General features: G+C 49.9%; 1 protein-coding gene across 3 annotated transcripts in view; it reads right to left on the bottom strand.

The window, feature by feature from the left end:
- Positions 1 to 15891, bottom strand: part of ARHGAP39 (Rho GTPase activating protein 39) — a 423580-nt gene that overhangs the window by 42130 nt on the left and 365559 nt on the right. For all 3 annotated transcript variants that reach the window (XM_054018891.1, XM_054018890.1, XM_054018892.1), the window contains one exon: positions 14814 to 14887. In XM_054018891.1, the coding sequence (XP_053874866.1) occupies positions 14814 to 14887 (74 nt within the window). The remainder of the gene's footprint in view (positions 1 to 14813; positions 14888 to 15891) is intronic.

A 15891-nucleotide genomic window follows, 5' to 3' on the forward strand; every position in this document is an offset into this window, starting at 1 on the left:
TCTATGATTCTATGATCCAGCAGGTCACCCCTCCCCAAGCTGGGCACTATCAACAAATGGTAACCCCATCACTTGGATGTCGATCCTATCTCTGCCATTCCATTCAGTGCCTGCCCCCGACAGGTGATAATCACTGGGGTATCAGCCCATCCCTGCTCTGCACCCCACTCTCCATTAGGCACTTGGGTAAGAATCCACTGCCCCAGCCATGGAAAACGTGGTAGTAATACACTAGATGGACGCTAAAGTAGAAGCTCTCTCTGCCTGTTCCTAGCAGCGACATGTACAGGCAGAGAAACTGCATGCTGCACGGGGGGAAGGTGTTACAAGGCAGGCAGAATGACGTGGGCACCCGTGTATCAGAGGTACCGGTATAGTGAGGCTGCCCACTCCCTTTGCTTGCAGTTTTATATGTTTGAAGGCTGTGCATTTTCTATGCAGCTCTATGCCTACGTGCCATAACCTAGTCAGATCTAAGCTAAACGGGGGCACGGGTGTTGGAGCTGGGATGGGAGACTGCCACAAAACACAGGCTGCTACAGGAAACGTTCCTGTGTCACTAGCCAGTGGTCTTCCCCCTCACCCTCTCTATCGGGTGGAAAGGATCCCGGGCTGTGGTGAATCAGCAGGTGGTGGTCTTCCCCGGCTGAGCCCTGAACCAATGCCTCGGCAGAGTGCTCAGAGGAGCTGTGCTGCTGGAAGCAATCTTTTGATGCGCTTTAGAAAGGAAGCCCTGACCACTTGTGGCACCTCTCACAAGGACTGGAATGTAAACCCAGGTGTCTTGGCCACACGGGGTACTCTGCTCACCTAGATTCCCCCTGCAGTTTTAAAGGGCTACGTTAGTCTTGTCTCACAACGTTGTATAACATTTGTTGTGCGCTGTCAAGCAGCTGCTTTGTTCCTTTCCAGAGGTGGCTGCATTTCAGTGGTGGATGAAGTGATCTGTGTACATGTTTCTGCTTGGTAAGTTTGTCCTGACTTTGACTCCCCTCTGGGTGACAGGTGCGCTATACATGTAAGCTCATTAGCATTAGAAATATCACATGAGGTTTTCATATTTTATGGGCAACTCTGTTTGTTACTAATGCCCGGCACACTGCTGTTCTCTGTGGTCTGGCAGGACGGTGTTTCACAGCACAGCTGGGACGCTGTAGGAAAGCTCTGTTTTGCCAATGCAGAGCGTTATGCAGCCCTGATTGACTCTCCCCATTCCTCCAGCCCCTGCTCGTTATTCATCTGCCATTAGACAGTTCACTGCAATGACATCTTCTAGTTGAAACGGGGCGGCTGCTCGTGAGATTGTTCAGTTGTTTATAACACTCCATGAGTGATGTGAAGAAGCCAAAGGCCAAGTGATTTTAACCACTTGGGAAGTGGGGAGAATAAAATGTGATGCCTGCAGATTCCTTGCTGGGCCTCTGGCTGGGAACTGAGATTAAGAATAAGGAAAAACGCTTAGAGCAGGGCATTCTGGGAGCAGGTCCCTACAGACGTACTCTGGGAAAGCGCCATGTGGCTCAGTCTTGATCTTCTCCTGCCCTCTACTATGGACTACCAGGGGGCCTCGCCATATTCATTAACTTGGCCTCAGAACGTCCTTGTGAGCATTATTCTCCCCATTTTACAGACAGACACAGATTAAGTGACACACCCAAGGTCAAACAGAAAAGCAGGGGGCTGAGAACTGAATCCATGTGTCCTGCAGCCCATGCCATGGGGCACCCGCAAGACTATCCTTCCTCTGGCCCAGGCTTCCACGGCCAATCCCAGGAAAGCCTGTACAACTGGGCTCCAATGCTCACACCCAGCGCTGTGCTTTGACACGAGCAATCCTTGCTGTTCCCCACCCACTCCTCGCCAGCTCACCACCGTTCCTGTGAAGGATTATCCGCTGTTTTTCAGTACAGAGGAAGTTGTGACAGACAGCACTGGGCATGTCCTCTCTGCAGGGCGTATATTGTATTGCAGATTATTGTACATGCCACAGCATTCACGCATATCCAAAGTGATTACAGGGCCTCCCTAGGGACAAAAGAGCGTCGTCCCTATCGTACTTTGAGTGCAGGACCCATTGGTATCACGGTATAAAGTGCCATGACATAGCACAGCTTGTGACAGCAGTATCCTTCTGCTCTTGGGGAGGGGAGGGGAATGAGGAAAAATAGCCTGTGTCAATGTACTGGGGCATAAGAATGGCCATACTGGGTCAGCCCAACGGTCCACTGAGCCCAGGATCCTGTCTGCTGACAGAGGCCAGTAGCAGACCTTCAGGGGGAGTTACAGATCAGGGCAATTTTGGAGCAATCCACCCCTGTCTTCCTCTCCCAGCTTTGGCAGTCAGAAGTTTAGGGTCAACCCAAGCATGGGGTTACATCCCTGACCATCTTGGCTAATAGTCACTCATGGACCTATCCTCAGTGAACTTATCTAGTTCTTTTTTTGAAGCCAGTTACACTTTTCACCTTCACAACATCCCATGGCAATGAGTTCCACAGGTTAATTGTGTGTTGTGTGAAAAAATATTTCCTTTTGTTTGTTTTAAACCGGTATTTCATCGGGTGACCCCTGGTTTTTGTATTGTGGGAAAGGGTAAATAATACTTTTCGTTCTAATAATCGAAACCCCCACTGCTGTTTCCTGTCTCTTTTTAATAACTGGAGTCCCTGCCCTGGAGGGGTATCCTCAGGGCAAGAGGATCTCCTGACATCACGTGGAAGGTGGGTCCCAACTATGGGACTGTTTCCTTCCTCTCCAGTTTGATGTGCTCCTGCCCTGAGACTTTCATCCTCCTCAACAGTGCACGGGCTCTCGGACAGGAGATGGGACCCCTCTACCCTGTCCTTGAAAGTCTCCTCTATGTACCTCTGTGTCCCCCTTTGCTGCTCCAGTTCAGTCACTCTGGCCTCCAGCGCTGTACTTTGTCTCTGAGGGCCGTGAGTTGCTTGCAGGGAATGCACACGTACGCCACCGGCCCATGAGGCAGGTCATCATACAGGCTGCACTCCATGCGGTAAGCTGCATAGCCGTCACCCTGCTGCCAGCTTTCGGCCTGCGTTTCTATTCTTGGAGCTTGTTTACATAGCCCAGGTTAACAGTAGGTTTGTTAAGCGTATTGGGATTTCTTTATTCCGTCAGTTGCTTTTCTGAAGCCCTACACCCTGGCCCTTCCTGACTGCCAGAACAGTGGGGGAGCAGTGGGGTGCAAATTAAGGCAGCCCGCAGGCTCAGGCAGAAGCGCACGCTCCTGGCAAGTGGCCAGGGCATCTCTCAGCTAAGCAACTTTTAGGCATCTCTAGTGTTGGAAAACGAGGGACACTGAGCTCTAATGACAGACACTAGAGGAAGGACGAGCTTGCAGTGAAGACGGAGTCCTGGGTTCGGTTCCCAGCTCTCTATGTGCCTGGGGGAAGGTCACTTTGCTCTGTCTGTGTCTCAGCTGTCCACCGGTAAGTCAGGAACAAGAACACTCCTTTCCTCCCGCCCTGTATCTGTCTTGTCTTTGGAGCAGGGATTGTATTTTACTATGTTTGTACAGCACCTAGCACCGTGGGGCCTCTAGACACGACCAAATGTAATGATGGTGTGGGGTTAGTTCTTCCCCTACACGAGGCAGCTCTGCAGTCCGTACAGCTTTGCTATTGGACTTTCCATCCTTAATAAGAATTGCTACTCTAATGGGGGAGAAAGAGTTGCTCCTTTAGAAGCTGTAAATAGTCTAAGCGCACCAGATGGGGGAAAACAACTTTCCTAATGAGCAAGTAACGAGGAACTGACGGGCGCCTTGTAATGCTTAATTGTGGAAAGTTTTATTTCAGTGCTTGGTAACTTCGATTATCACTGTGCTGGGGTTTAATTGAATTGAAATCCGAGCTACAAATAAAAATCTAATTGGTTTTGTTTGGGAAGCAGCTGCAGCTGTGCTCGGTTGATTCTCGGGTGAAAATGACCCCAGTGCAGGAGGAGGGAGGGGGGGACAGATACAAGAGCCAGGCACCACACACGTCCCGCTTCAGTGGACTGCAGCAGGGCATATGTGGTGCCTGGGGCTTGAGTTTGAGTCAATTTCACTGCCAGGGAGTCGGAAATCCTGTTCACAAAGGGTTAAAACCACCCGTTGTCTCAGGCACCTCACAGTCTGTGCTGCTCTCAAAAAGCAATTATAACTCTAGTCCTGTGCTTAAGGCATGAAAAATATATGTATTCATTGAAAGCTATAATCAAGAAGTGAAAAATCAGTCGTGGCAAGCAAGGGCAGAGCACCTGCTTCCACTATTTTGTCTAATAGAAGGAAAGGCACTTTCCTATTTATTATTTCCATTCCAGTCACATTCTCTCTTTCTGCAGGACCTTCCTCGAGGGGACTGGAAAGACCCATCCACAGCTTCTGAAGTCCTGATGTTCCTGGATTACCCTCTGCCACATTTTATAAGAATGGCTATAATGGGTCAGACCAATGATCCAGCTAGTCCAGTATCCTGTCTTCTTATAGTGGCTGGTGCCGGAGGCTTCAGAGAGAATGGAAAGAACAGGGCAATTTATTGAGTGATCCATCCCCTGTTGTCCAGTCCCGGCTTTGGGCAGTCAGAGCCTTAGGGACACCCAGAACATGGCGTTGCATCTTTGATCACCTTGGCTAATAGCCATTGATGGACCTATCCTCCAAGAACTTGTCTCATTCTTTTTTGTACTCAGTAATACTTTTGGCCTTCACAACATCCCCCGGCAACGTGTTCCACAGGTTGACTGTGCGTTGTGTGAAGTAGTCCTTCCTCTTTAAAAAAAAAAAAAAACACTACTGCCTATTAATTTTATTGGATGACCCCTGGTTCTTGTGTTTATGTGAAGGGATACATAATGCTTCCTTATTCACTATCTTCTCACCATTCATGAATTTACAGACCTCTATCCCTCCTTGGTCATCTCTTTTCAAAGCTAAACAGTCCCAGTTTTTTCAATCTCTTCTCATATGGAAGCTGTTCCATACCTTCAGTCATTTTTGTTGTCCTTCTCTGCACTTTTTCCAATTCTAATATATCTTTTCTGAGAGAGGGTGACCAGAACTGCACACAGTATTCAAGGTGTGGGAATACCATGGATTTTTATAATGGCATTATGATTTTTTTATCTGTCCCTTTCCTAATGGTTCCTAACTTTCTGTTCACTATTTTGAGTGACGCTGAACATTGAGCAGCTATTTTCAGAGAACTATCCACAATGACTCCAAGATCTCTTTCTTGAGCGGTAACAGCTAATTTAGACCCCGTCATTTTATATGTATAGTTAGGATTATGTGCATTACTTTGCATTTCTCTACATTAGGTTTTATCTGCTATTTTGTTGTCCAGTCACCCAATTTAATGAGATCCCTCTGTAACTCATCACAGTCAGCTTTGGACTCAACTATCTTGAGTAATGCAGTATTGTTTGCAAACTTTGCCACCTCATTGTTTATCCCTTTTTTCAGATCACGTAGGAATATGTTGAACAGCACTGGTCCCAATACAGATCCCTGTTATTTACCTCTCTTTTATTTACCTCTGTGAAAAGTGACCATTTATTTCTACCCTTTGACTCCTATCTTTTCATCATTTACTGTCCATGACAGGACCTTCCCTCTTATCCCACAATTGCTTACTCTGTTTAAGAGTCTTTATGATGGACCTTGTCAAAGGCTTTCTGAAAGTCCAAGTACACTATATTGACTAGATCACTCTTGTCTACGTTTGTTGACAGCTTCGAAAAATTCTAATAGATTAGTGTGACAGACTATACCCTTATATTCACCCTTTTTACAGGATGATACATTTTGTACAAAATATGCCTTGTGAGGTGTCATTTGAAAACTCATAATTTGCTGATCATTATTGTCCTGGTAAAATGTGTGTGGCAACATTGTATGTAAACATGGGTGGTGGGTATAACAGGCCCTCCGCCTTCCCTGGCACAGCCACTGCCGCCGGATGCCAGTTGCAGGTTTGGCGTGGAAGTTTTTGCTTATTATTATGCCCTATGCAGGTTTTGGGGTGATTGAGGAGGCAGTATGTGTTATTCAGCTTCCCGGGTTCATCAGTAATCTCCCTCAGTTGCCCCGGAACCTGCATGGGGGCATATCAAAAACTCACCTTCTTCTGGAAGAGAAGAGATAAGAGCTTTTCCCACGGGGTGGCTTGGGGTCTGGGGAGGCACATCACGTTGGGGGGGCTTTGGCTCCAGGGGGGAGTGGGAGGGCTCGGGGCTCCAGGGGCATGGGCAGAAAGGGCAGAGCCAGAGGCTAGACTCCCCAAATTTGCGTTTTACTTCTGTTTTCTCGTAACCAATTCTGACTTTTATGCCTCATTACTTGTAGTCACTTAAAATCTCTCTTTCTGTAATTAATAAACTTGTTTTACTGATTTATCTAAACCGGTGTATTTGGATTGAAGTATTTGGGAAACTCCATTTGGGATGGCAGGATTTGTACATATCATTTTGTATTAATCAGTTGACAGACTTTATATGAGCTTGTGTTGTCCAGGAGAGAGCTGGGCAGTACAAGACACACATTGCTGGGGAACGTCTGGGACTGGGAGTTGGCGGTTTTGCTCTGTAGTGTAATTCATGAGTGGCTGGCTCCAGCACTCATACAATATAACTGGGAGCCTTTTGTAAAAATTGGCATCACATTAACTATCCTCCAGTCACTGGTACAGAGACTGATTTAAGCGATAGGTTACATACCATAGTTAGCAGTTCCGCAATTTCATATTGGAGTTCTTTTAGAACTCTTGGATGAATACCATCTACTGTTAATTTATCAATTTGTTTCTAAAACTCCTCTATTGACACCTCAGTCTGGGACAGTTCCTCGTATCTGTCACCTAAAAACAATGGCTCAGGTGTGGGAATCTCTCTCACATCCTCTACAGTGAAGACCGATAAAAAGAATTCATTTAGTTTTTCCCCAACAGCTCTGTCCTCCTGGAGTGCTCCTTCGGCATCTTGATCATCCAGTGGCCTCCTGATAGTTTGGCAGGTTTCCTGCTTCTGATGTACTTTAAAAAATTGCTGTTAGCTTTAGTGTCTTTTGCTAGTTGCTCTTCAAATTCTTTTCTGGCCTGCCTAATTATACTTTTACACATAACTTGCCAGAGTTTATGCATCTTTCTATTTTCCTCAGTAGGATCTGAATTACAATTTTTAAAAGATCTTTTTGTCTCTAGCTGCCTCTTTTAATCTGTTGTTTAGCGAGAGTGGCATTTTTTTGTTCCTCTTGTTTGTTTGTTTTTAAATTTGGGGTATACATATAGTTTGAGCCTCTATCATGGTGTTTTTAAAAAATTTCCATGCAGCTTGCAGGCATTTCACTCTTACGACTGTTCCTTTTAATTTCCGTTTAACTAGTCTCCTAATTTTTGTGTAGTTCCCCTTTTTGAAGTTAAATGCGACTGTGGTGGGTGTCTTTGGTATTTTCCCTCCGACAAGGATGTTAAATTTAATTACATTACAGTTGCTATTACTGAGAGGTTCAGCTACAGTTACCTCTTGGACCACATCCTGTAGCCACTTAGGACTAAATCAAGAATTGCCTCTCCGCTTGTGGGTTCCAGGATCAGCTGCTCCAAGAAGAGTCAATAATGATGTTTAGAAATGTTATCTTCATATCCCATCCTCAGGTGACATGTTCCCAGTCAATATGGGGACAGCTGAAATCCCCCACTATTACTGGGTTTTCTGTTTTTATAGCGCGGGAAGTTACAGAGCACAGATTGAAAATGGGACTTGTAAAGGCTCAGAAACCTGAAGGCAACTAAAAGGACCCCACTCCAGGTTTCTGAGTCTTTACAAGTCCCATTTTCTGGGTCTGACTCCTGAGTTTTGAACACTAGGGGTTGGCGATTCTGCTATCCCACGTGAGGCTCCCTCACTCCTGATTCATGACTGGTTGAAAAATCCCATCACATGGCAAGAAATAGCCTGTGCTATTGTGCTTGAACTAATGGGAAGAGGACCAGAGAGTAGGCAGGGGACCTGCCCACTCCAAGGTCCATGAAATCCTCTAGCATGAGTGGCTGCAAAAGACCAGTTCAGGAAGTGTGGGGCTCTGCATCCCCCAGGGAGTCAGCACCAAGCAGGCCTACCTGCCCAGGAGAATTCGATGCCACCACCTCTCCCTTACTCCAGGTTGTGAGGGAGCTCACCCTGGGAAGAAGGGAGCAAGTGTTGCTGAGAAGATCTCACCCCTTCTGTCTCCACTGCCTTCTTTGGATAATGCAAATTCGCAGTGACAGTTTAATATGCTGGGCTGACACTGATAGGCACTCGCTAAGTTAGAAAAGCTGTCAATGCTGTTGTCAAAGCGTGGCTGGAGCAAGAGGACATGCTTTAATCAGGAGGGCAAATTGAGAGTCAGGCGATGAGAGAGCCTCTCTGCTCAAGCCTGCCTCCTTGGTGAGGTTGTATAGGTGCTTCCAGACAGGAGCTGGCACAACCATTAGAATGAAGGAGGGAGACAGCCCCGGGCTGGCGATGGGAAATCCCCATCGCAGAATAACACCAGAGAAGTTAGAGATGAATGAGGGCTATAACATCAGCCAGTCCAATGCTGGATTGTATCCTACAGTGTGTTGCCTAGGGCTATGTCCTTCCTACCTACCTTCACATCCCTAGTGATGAGGTTTACACCACATCCCTCCACAGCCTGGCAGAGCTCAACCACCAGGATGTTTTCTTGATCTTCAGTCTAAACTGTCCTGTCCATAATTCCCCACATTACTCCTTGTTAGTGACTGCCTGGCTGTTTATTTCTCCCAGGACTGGAGTGACGGCAGCTGGTTACATCAGTACCTCGCATGCTCCAGCAGTTCTCTGAGCACAGCCTTCATTTATAATTACTGTCATTTACAAACCCCTCTGGGATGTGACAAACACTCCCGTGTTGGTCAGGGCTAAATCATACAGTGGGCCAGATTCTGCTCTCAGTGCTGTGGGTGTAAATCCCATTCTAGTCCACACAGCTCTTTGGATTTACACAGATGTAGCAAACAGCAGCATTTGTTTGTGTAGCGCAAAGGGGCTTCCTGTCTACATGCCTCTCTGTGCTCCAGAGCCTTCTCCTTGTAGAAGCCCCAGTAGGAACCAAGGGAGCCCTCGGTCCGTGCTCAAAGGTCTGGTCTCTCTTGGAGTCATTTTCACACAGGGACAAGGGAGAGTTTCTCTTTTTCTGATGATTCTGTTACAGTGTGACTGGTCACTTCTACAGAGCAATCGGGATCAGCTGGTAAGCTGGGCACAAGCAAACAATACGTGTTTCGATACAGCCACATGTAAATCCATACATCTAGGAACTAAGACTGTCAGCCATACTTACAGGATGGGGGATTCTATCCTGGGAAGCAGTGACTCTGAAAAGGACTTGGGGGTCATGGTGGATAACCAGCAGGACTTGAGCCTCCAGTGTGATGCTGTGGCCAGAACGACTAATGCGATCTTTTGATGCATAAACAGGGGAATCTCGAGGAGGAATAGAGAGGTTATTTTACCCCTGTATCTGGCACTGGAGCAACCACTCCTGAAATACCGTGTGCAGTTCTGGTGTCCACAGCTCAAAAAAGATGGTGATAAATTGAAGAGGGTTCAGAGAAGAGCCACAAGAATGATTAAAAGATTAGAAAACCTGCCTTATAGTGATAGACGCAAGGAGCTCAATCTGTTTAGCTTCACAAAGAGAAGCCCTTGGTGACTTCATCACAACTATAAGTAGCTATATAGGGCACAGAAATGTGACAACAGAGGGCTCTTCAATGTAGCAGGCAAAGGTCTAACAAGAACCATTGGCTGGAAGTTGAAGCTCGACAAATTTAGAAATAAGGTAGCAAATTTTTAAAAGCGAGAGTAATTCATAGAATCATAGAAGATCAGGGTTGGAAGGGACCTCAGGAGGTATCTAGTCCCACCCCCTGCTCAAAGCAGGACCAACACCAACTAAATCATGCCAATTAACCACTGGAACATGCTCTCAAGGGTTCCGTCGCTGGAAATCAAGATAGGATGTTTTTTCTCAAAGATCTGCTCTAATTCAAACAGGAATAATTCAGGAAATCCCATGGCCCGTGTTATGCAGGTCAGACTAGATGATCACTGTGCTACTTTCTGGTCTTATATCTACGAATCTGTGGATTTCTCCTCAGTGCTGCCTCCCACCTTCCATGAGAATATGAATGTCCTTAGAGATAAAGCACTTACTGCTGCTGCTGCCTTTGGGATCTGGATTCCCAAACATCTGTCCTTTGGGATCTCCAGGGCTTATCATTTGTCTGTCCGCTCTGTGGGGAGGTGCTCTGGCTGTGACACTGCATTTTCTAGGAAGACCACCCGAGACGCAGCCAGGCTCTTCTCCTTTAAATCGAAGAGGAGAATATTTTCCAGATTTCTTTCCCTCTCCTGCTCCATCTGCCCGCCGGAGATGCTGCCATTGTGCTGAAATCCTTGGGAATGAGTCTGCCCTATGACTCATGCTCTGGTCTCTCTGTAGACAAGAACTTGGAAGAAAAACTCGTCATTCGTCTCTGACACGCTTCTGGGACTTTCCAGCTCCAGTCTGTCTTGTATGACTGGGCTCGGGGAGGCTGCAGTGAGATCTGTGTCTCCTGGGCACTGCCCTACTTTTTAGGTTAGCAAACACCGAGTCCAGCTCAACTCTTCTTCAGGAGATAAAACAGCCTCTTGGATAATGCCCCCTGCATTGGAGGGGACAGGCAGTGGGACACAGAGCCTTTCACCCCTAGGTCACCAGGTCCAGTCCAGCGGCTGACAGCTGTTACCACCCAACAGCTGTTCGATGGCCTATGATTAGTTGAGAGCCTCTGTCCAATTCCTAATGGTGTTTTGGCAGCACCACAGTTCCTTATGGGCAGTCTCTGCAGAAAGGCCCAGGACAGAACGTGCTGTAGAGATTGAGGGCTCTTCTCATCCCAGGGCCTGGGGCTGCGGCACAAGGCTAGGGCATGTGGGGCAGGCAGGGGGTGAGGGGTGGCATCCACAGGCTGCGATGTACCCGCTCAGTGGCCACGAGGCCGTCATCTCCAGGGCTGTCAATCTGGCACCGTTCACCGGCACTAAGCTCACAAAAGGAGCTGGGTGCGACAGGAACAGATGGAAAGGGATTAGAGTGGCCTCTCCCCATATGCATTCAGCTTCCTGGTGCGGAATGGGAGCCCAAGGTGCAGCCCTCTCAGGGAATTCTGGGGGAGTGTCGGGGTGGGGACACAGGACTGGGGATCAGGTCCTATTCCCCGTGCCGCCCAACTTGCTGTGGGAATGTGGTTAAGTCACTTTCCCACTCTGTGCCTCAGTTTCCCCACCACCGAGTCTGAGTTCGTAACTGCGGCGCTCTGAGCACATCGGCTGGTGCTACAGAAGGGCCACGATCGCTATTATACCCCAGTGATGGGCTGTACAGTCAGGCGGGGGGGGGCGGGGTTAAGGAGCAGTTCTGGGCACAGGAGGCTCTGCCCAGCCGCACCCGCTGGGCGTGCTCTCAATGGAGGGGGCGTTTAAAAGGGCAGCACAGCTCAGTCAGAGTGGTCAGTGCCAAGGCGCCCGCAGGAGCCCAGCACTGCCCTGAAGCTGATCTCAAGACAGAGCCACAAGCCAGGGCAGAAGAGACAGCAGACCATCTGCCAGTGGGGCAGGGACCTCCAGCCCCCTTCTGGGGGAATGCATTGAAGGCCATTCGGCAGGCCTCTGCCGTGCCTCTGAAGAGGAAGTGACCCGGGAGAAGGCTGGTGGCCCAGGCCCCACACCTGGACTGCCTGCCCCAGGGCCCTGGGTTGGAACTCAGAGGAGTGGGAGGGCTCGGGTTCTCTATCACCAACCCTGGACTTGAACCACGACATGCTCCCGCCAGCCCCAGGTGGTCTGGCTAGCCAGTGCTCAGACACTGGGGGACGCGGTCTAGGGCGATGGCCTCGGTCCCGGTCCCTTCCACGGGAACTCCTCCATGGGACTCCAGCAGGTGGACTGAGTGAGACAGGTCAGCGCTCTGGCTGATGGGCTGTGTGTGAAATTCAGCTGAACGCAGCGTTGTGTACTACGGTATCAGTCAGGCTGAGCCGGGGGTTGGACTACCAGACAGAAAACCAGTAAGCGACGTGCTTAGGCAATAAAACCTGCCATGGAAACCCCGATAGGGAGAGAGAAAAGCCCCAACGCTGCCTCCAATACCCTCCACCCACCATGGCCTCCTGCAGCCACCCCCTGGGCTCCCATGTCACCAACCCACACCCCTCACGGCCTCCTGCAGCCAGACACCCCCTGGGCTCCCGTGTCACCCACCCACACCCCTCACGGCCTCCTGCAGCCAGACACCCCCTGGGCTCCCATGTCACCCACCCACACCCCTCACGGCCTCCTGCAGCCAGACACCCCCTGGGCTCCCATGTCACCCACCCACACCCCTCACGGCCTCCTGCAGCCAGACACCCCCTGGGCTCCCATGTCACCCACCCACACCCCTCACAGCCTCCTGCAGCCAGACACCGAGCGGGAGTGAGGGACTATCCGCCAAATTGCTGCCGAATAGCTGGACCTGCCGCCCCTCTCTGGAGTGGCCGCTCCAAGCACCTGCTTGCCAAGCTGGTGCCTGGGGCTGGCCCTGTCTCTAGGGATTGTGGCCCCATCTCTGAGCAGGGACCCGGCCACGATCGCCTGCCTTTTGGCCTGGGGCATTGTGGGACCCGGTGGGTTTTGGCCCCAGCGAGTGGGGTCTGCAGAGGTTTCAGGCAGGGCTCAGAGGAATGGAGCTGTCTGCACAAGGCAGTGAGCAGGGTTCCCATACCACAGGTCTCGATCCAATGCCCATGGAACTTGGCTGACTTCAATGCGTGGTAGATCAGGCCCAAGCTAAGCAAGGCCTCAGTCCTGTGCGCGAGCAGGTTCTCCCACTGGGCCCAGCATGCTGCTGTCTGCACCCTGGGCACTGCGCTCGCAATATGCGCTCTCTGGGCTCCCCCCCGGGCGCCGGCTGTGAGTAGGAGCTGCCTAGCGGCGTGGCTGGCTTTGGGAAGGTCGTTCCTCTGCACAGGCCCGGTTGTAACACTGGCTCCCCAAGCAGCTATTACAGCAGGCTGTAAATTTCACTCCACTGCTCCGCACTTGCCCTGCTTTTCGGTTCCCATGAAAACAACAGGGGCCATAAACTAACAGCGGGAGCAATAAACTCCGATTGTTTTTTCATCTGGACAGCAAAGCAGCATTTGCAGTTGACACGTGGTGGGCAAGGGGCCAGATCAGAGAGCAGCAGGGAAAGCACAGAGCCCTGAAGCCAGCTGTGCTCACACCAGGCTGGTAGGAAAAACTGGCTACTCAAGGATCAGGTCCCCCCCAGCGCTGGACTCTAGGGGCCCAATCTCCGCTCCCACACACTGCTCGAACTAGGTCAGTGGAGTTACTGCCAGGGGAGCGAGAGGAGAGGCAGGTGCTTTGTATCCAATACAGCTGCTGCCTACTGGACACAAAGGCCTAGGGGAACCCTGAACTCCAGCATAACGTGCTGCTCCAGTTGCCCAACTACAAGTAGCTCCAGTTCCCCAGTTTCCACTGGCCTAAATGAAACTGGAGACTCAGGTAGGGGTCTGGGCTCCAGGCCTGAGCCTGAATCAAGCCTCCAAAGCCACCATCTTTTCCCATCTCCGACACACTGCTCTGCTGGGTGACCTCGGGCAAGTCACTTCCCCTCTCTGCGCCACCATTCCACCTCCCGCCTATCGTCGGTCTTCTCTAGTCACATTAGCTCTTTGGTGGCATGAGCTGGCTCTCCCCACGTGCCTGCACAGAGTCTAGCACAACAGGGGGGCTCTCGAGTCACCACTCCCAGGTATTTGTGTTACAGCAGCACCTCGGAGCCCAGGCACAGGTCAGCACTCCTCTGGGCCAGGTGCGGTACAAATGCAGAACAAAGAGACTGGGTGGAAATCTAGTTCGGAATATTGCCCCAGTCTTTTACAATGGGCCAAGCCGAAGAGTCACTCATTCCAGATCCAGACCTGGCTGCAGACTTTTCCATTTGAGTCCATCTCTGCTGGTTCTCCCCCTTCACTGTAACACAAACATTGCGCCTCACTGAGCTGATCTTTCTACCCAAGTCCATCTCCAGGACATGCAGGACTCCCTAGACCAGGGGTCGGCAGCCTTTCAGAAGTGGTGCGCCGAGTCTTCATTTATTCACTCTCATTGAAGGTTTCGCGTGCCAGTCATACATGTTAACGTTTTTAAAAGGTCTCTTTCTAGAAGTCTATAACATATAACTAAACTATTGTTGTATGTAAAGTAAAGAAGGGTTTTAAAATGTTTAAGAAGCTTCATTTAAAAATAAATTAAAATGCAGAGCCCCCCGGACCGGTGGCCAGGACCCGGGCAGTGTGAGTGCCACTGAAAATCAGCTCGCGTGCCGCCTTCGGTTAGGGTGACCAGACAGCAAATGTGAAAAATCAGGACGGGGGTGGGAGGGTAATAGGAGCCTCTATAAGAAAAAGACCCAAAAATCAGGACTGTCCCTATAAAATCGGGACATCTGGTCACCCTACCTTCGGCACACATGCCATAGGTTGCCTACCCCTGCTCTAGACTTTGGATAGACTCAGCAGGCTGAAAGACAGAGAACACGGGAGCAAACAGCCTGGACTGGGAAGAAATACACACTCCATCCACCCCCACGTGGTTCTATCACGCCCCCACCCCCCGGGCACGCTTCAATGACAGTCGGACATTTGCTCATACCAGCTGGCTCGGAAGCCAACGTGAAAGAAACAAAGCAAAAAGGGACCAGACGATACCTTCTTTGCTCCTGTCAAGGCTGCTTTCTGGAGCTTGTTGTAACAGTACTTGGCGTAAGTGCTTATTGCCACCCCTACAAGAGAAAACAGAGAGCAGAGAGTCAAGCCAGACGTTCCATGAAAAAGGAAAAGCAGGAGACCTATGATCCATTGTAGAGGCCCTCGGGAAAGCTCAGGGATGGGGCTTCAGAAGGGAGTGCACGAGGCTTCGGCACCACTGAGGTCCCATGTCAGCTCTGGATGCTTCGCGCCTCTCGGGACGCGCTCAGGGCTGAAACAGGACCTCAGTGATGCTTGGGCCTTCTGCTGATCCTTTTGCACAGGGCTGGGTTTCATCCAAAATTGCACACAAAGCTGGTCTGAGTAGCACCCACACAGTGAGGCACCCAGTGCTTGACTGGTGCACGCCAGGCCCTAAAAGCTGCTTACCTCCAGCTGTGAAATGAACCCCTGCAGCGGGACTGTCCCAGGAAAGGGAGGTATCTGGCAGGCCCAGCTACGTATCTCATCTGAAGGCAAGGGCGGTCTGACCACGAGTGAGGATGGAAACGCCACCAGCAGCATAAGGCCAAGGGCTTGGGGCCTGATTTCCCCACTGGAGGAAAGATTTGGGGTGATATTTTCAAAGTTGTCTCGGGGTTAAGAGGCCCAATTCTCACTGTGTCTAAATCCCTTGGGCAGGGCTGAGAATATCATTCGTTCTCAAGGGTTATTGCCTGGAGGGAAGAGACAGGCACGATCTGTTTTAATAATAATTATCTATTGCTTAATATAAAACTACAAACCCAGAAACAGAGGGCATGTGTTGGCTCTCTCTGTTTCCGGAAGCCTGGTGTTTTTGAGCACGCTCAGTAAATCACCCTTAGACTCCCAACTACTGCTTGAGGGATTGATTTTTTTAACATGACTCTTCCGGGTTTTATAGACTACAGTTCCAAGTTCTTTTTGGTCATGTGATGGATGTTTCAGCCAATCGGAACGAATCGCTGGAAAAGCGTGGTCAATGCACATCACCAGAGCTGCAGTGAGATAACTGGGTGTGGGGCTTCCGTTCTACTTTGCTACCGAATTGCAGTTA

This window comes from Malaclemys terrapin, chromosome 2, assembly GCF_027887155.1.
Source record: "Malaclemys terrapin pileata isolate rMalTer1 chromosome 2, rMalTer1.hap1, whole genome shotgun sequence".
NCBI classification, from domain to species: domain Eukaryota; kingdom Metazoa; phylum Chordata; order Testudines; family Emydidae; genus Malaclemys; species Malaclemys terrapin.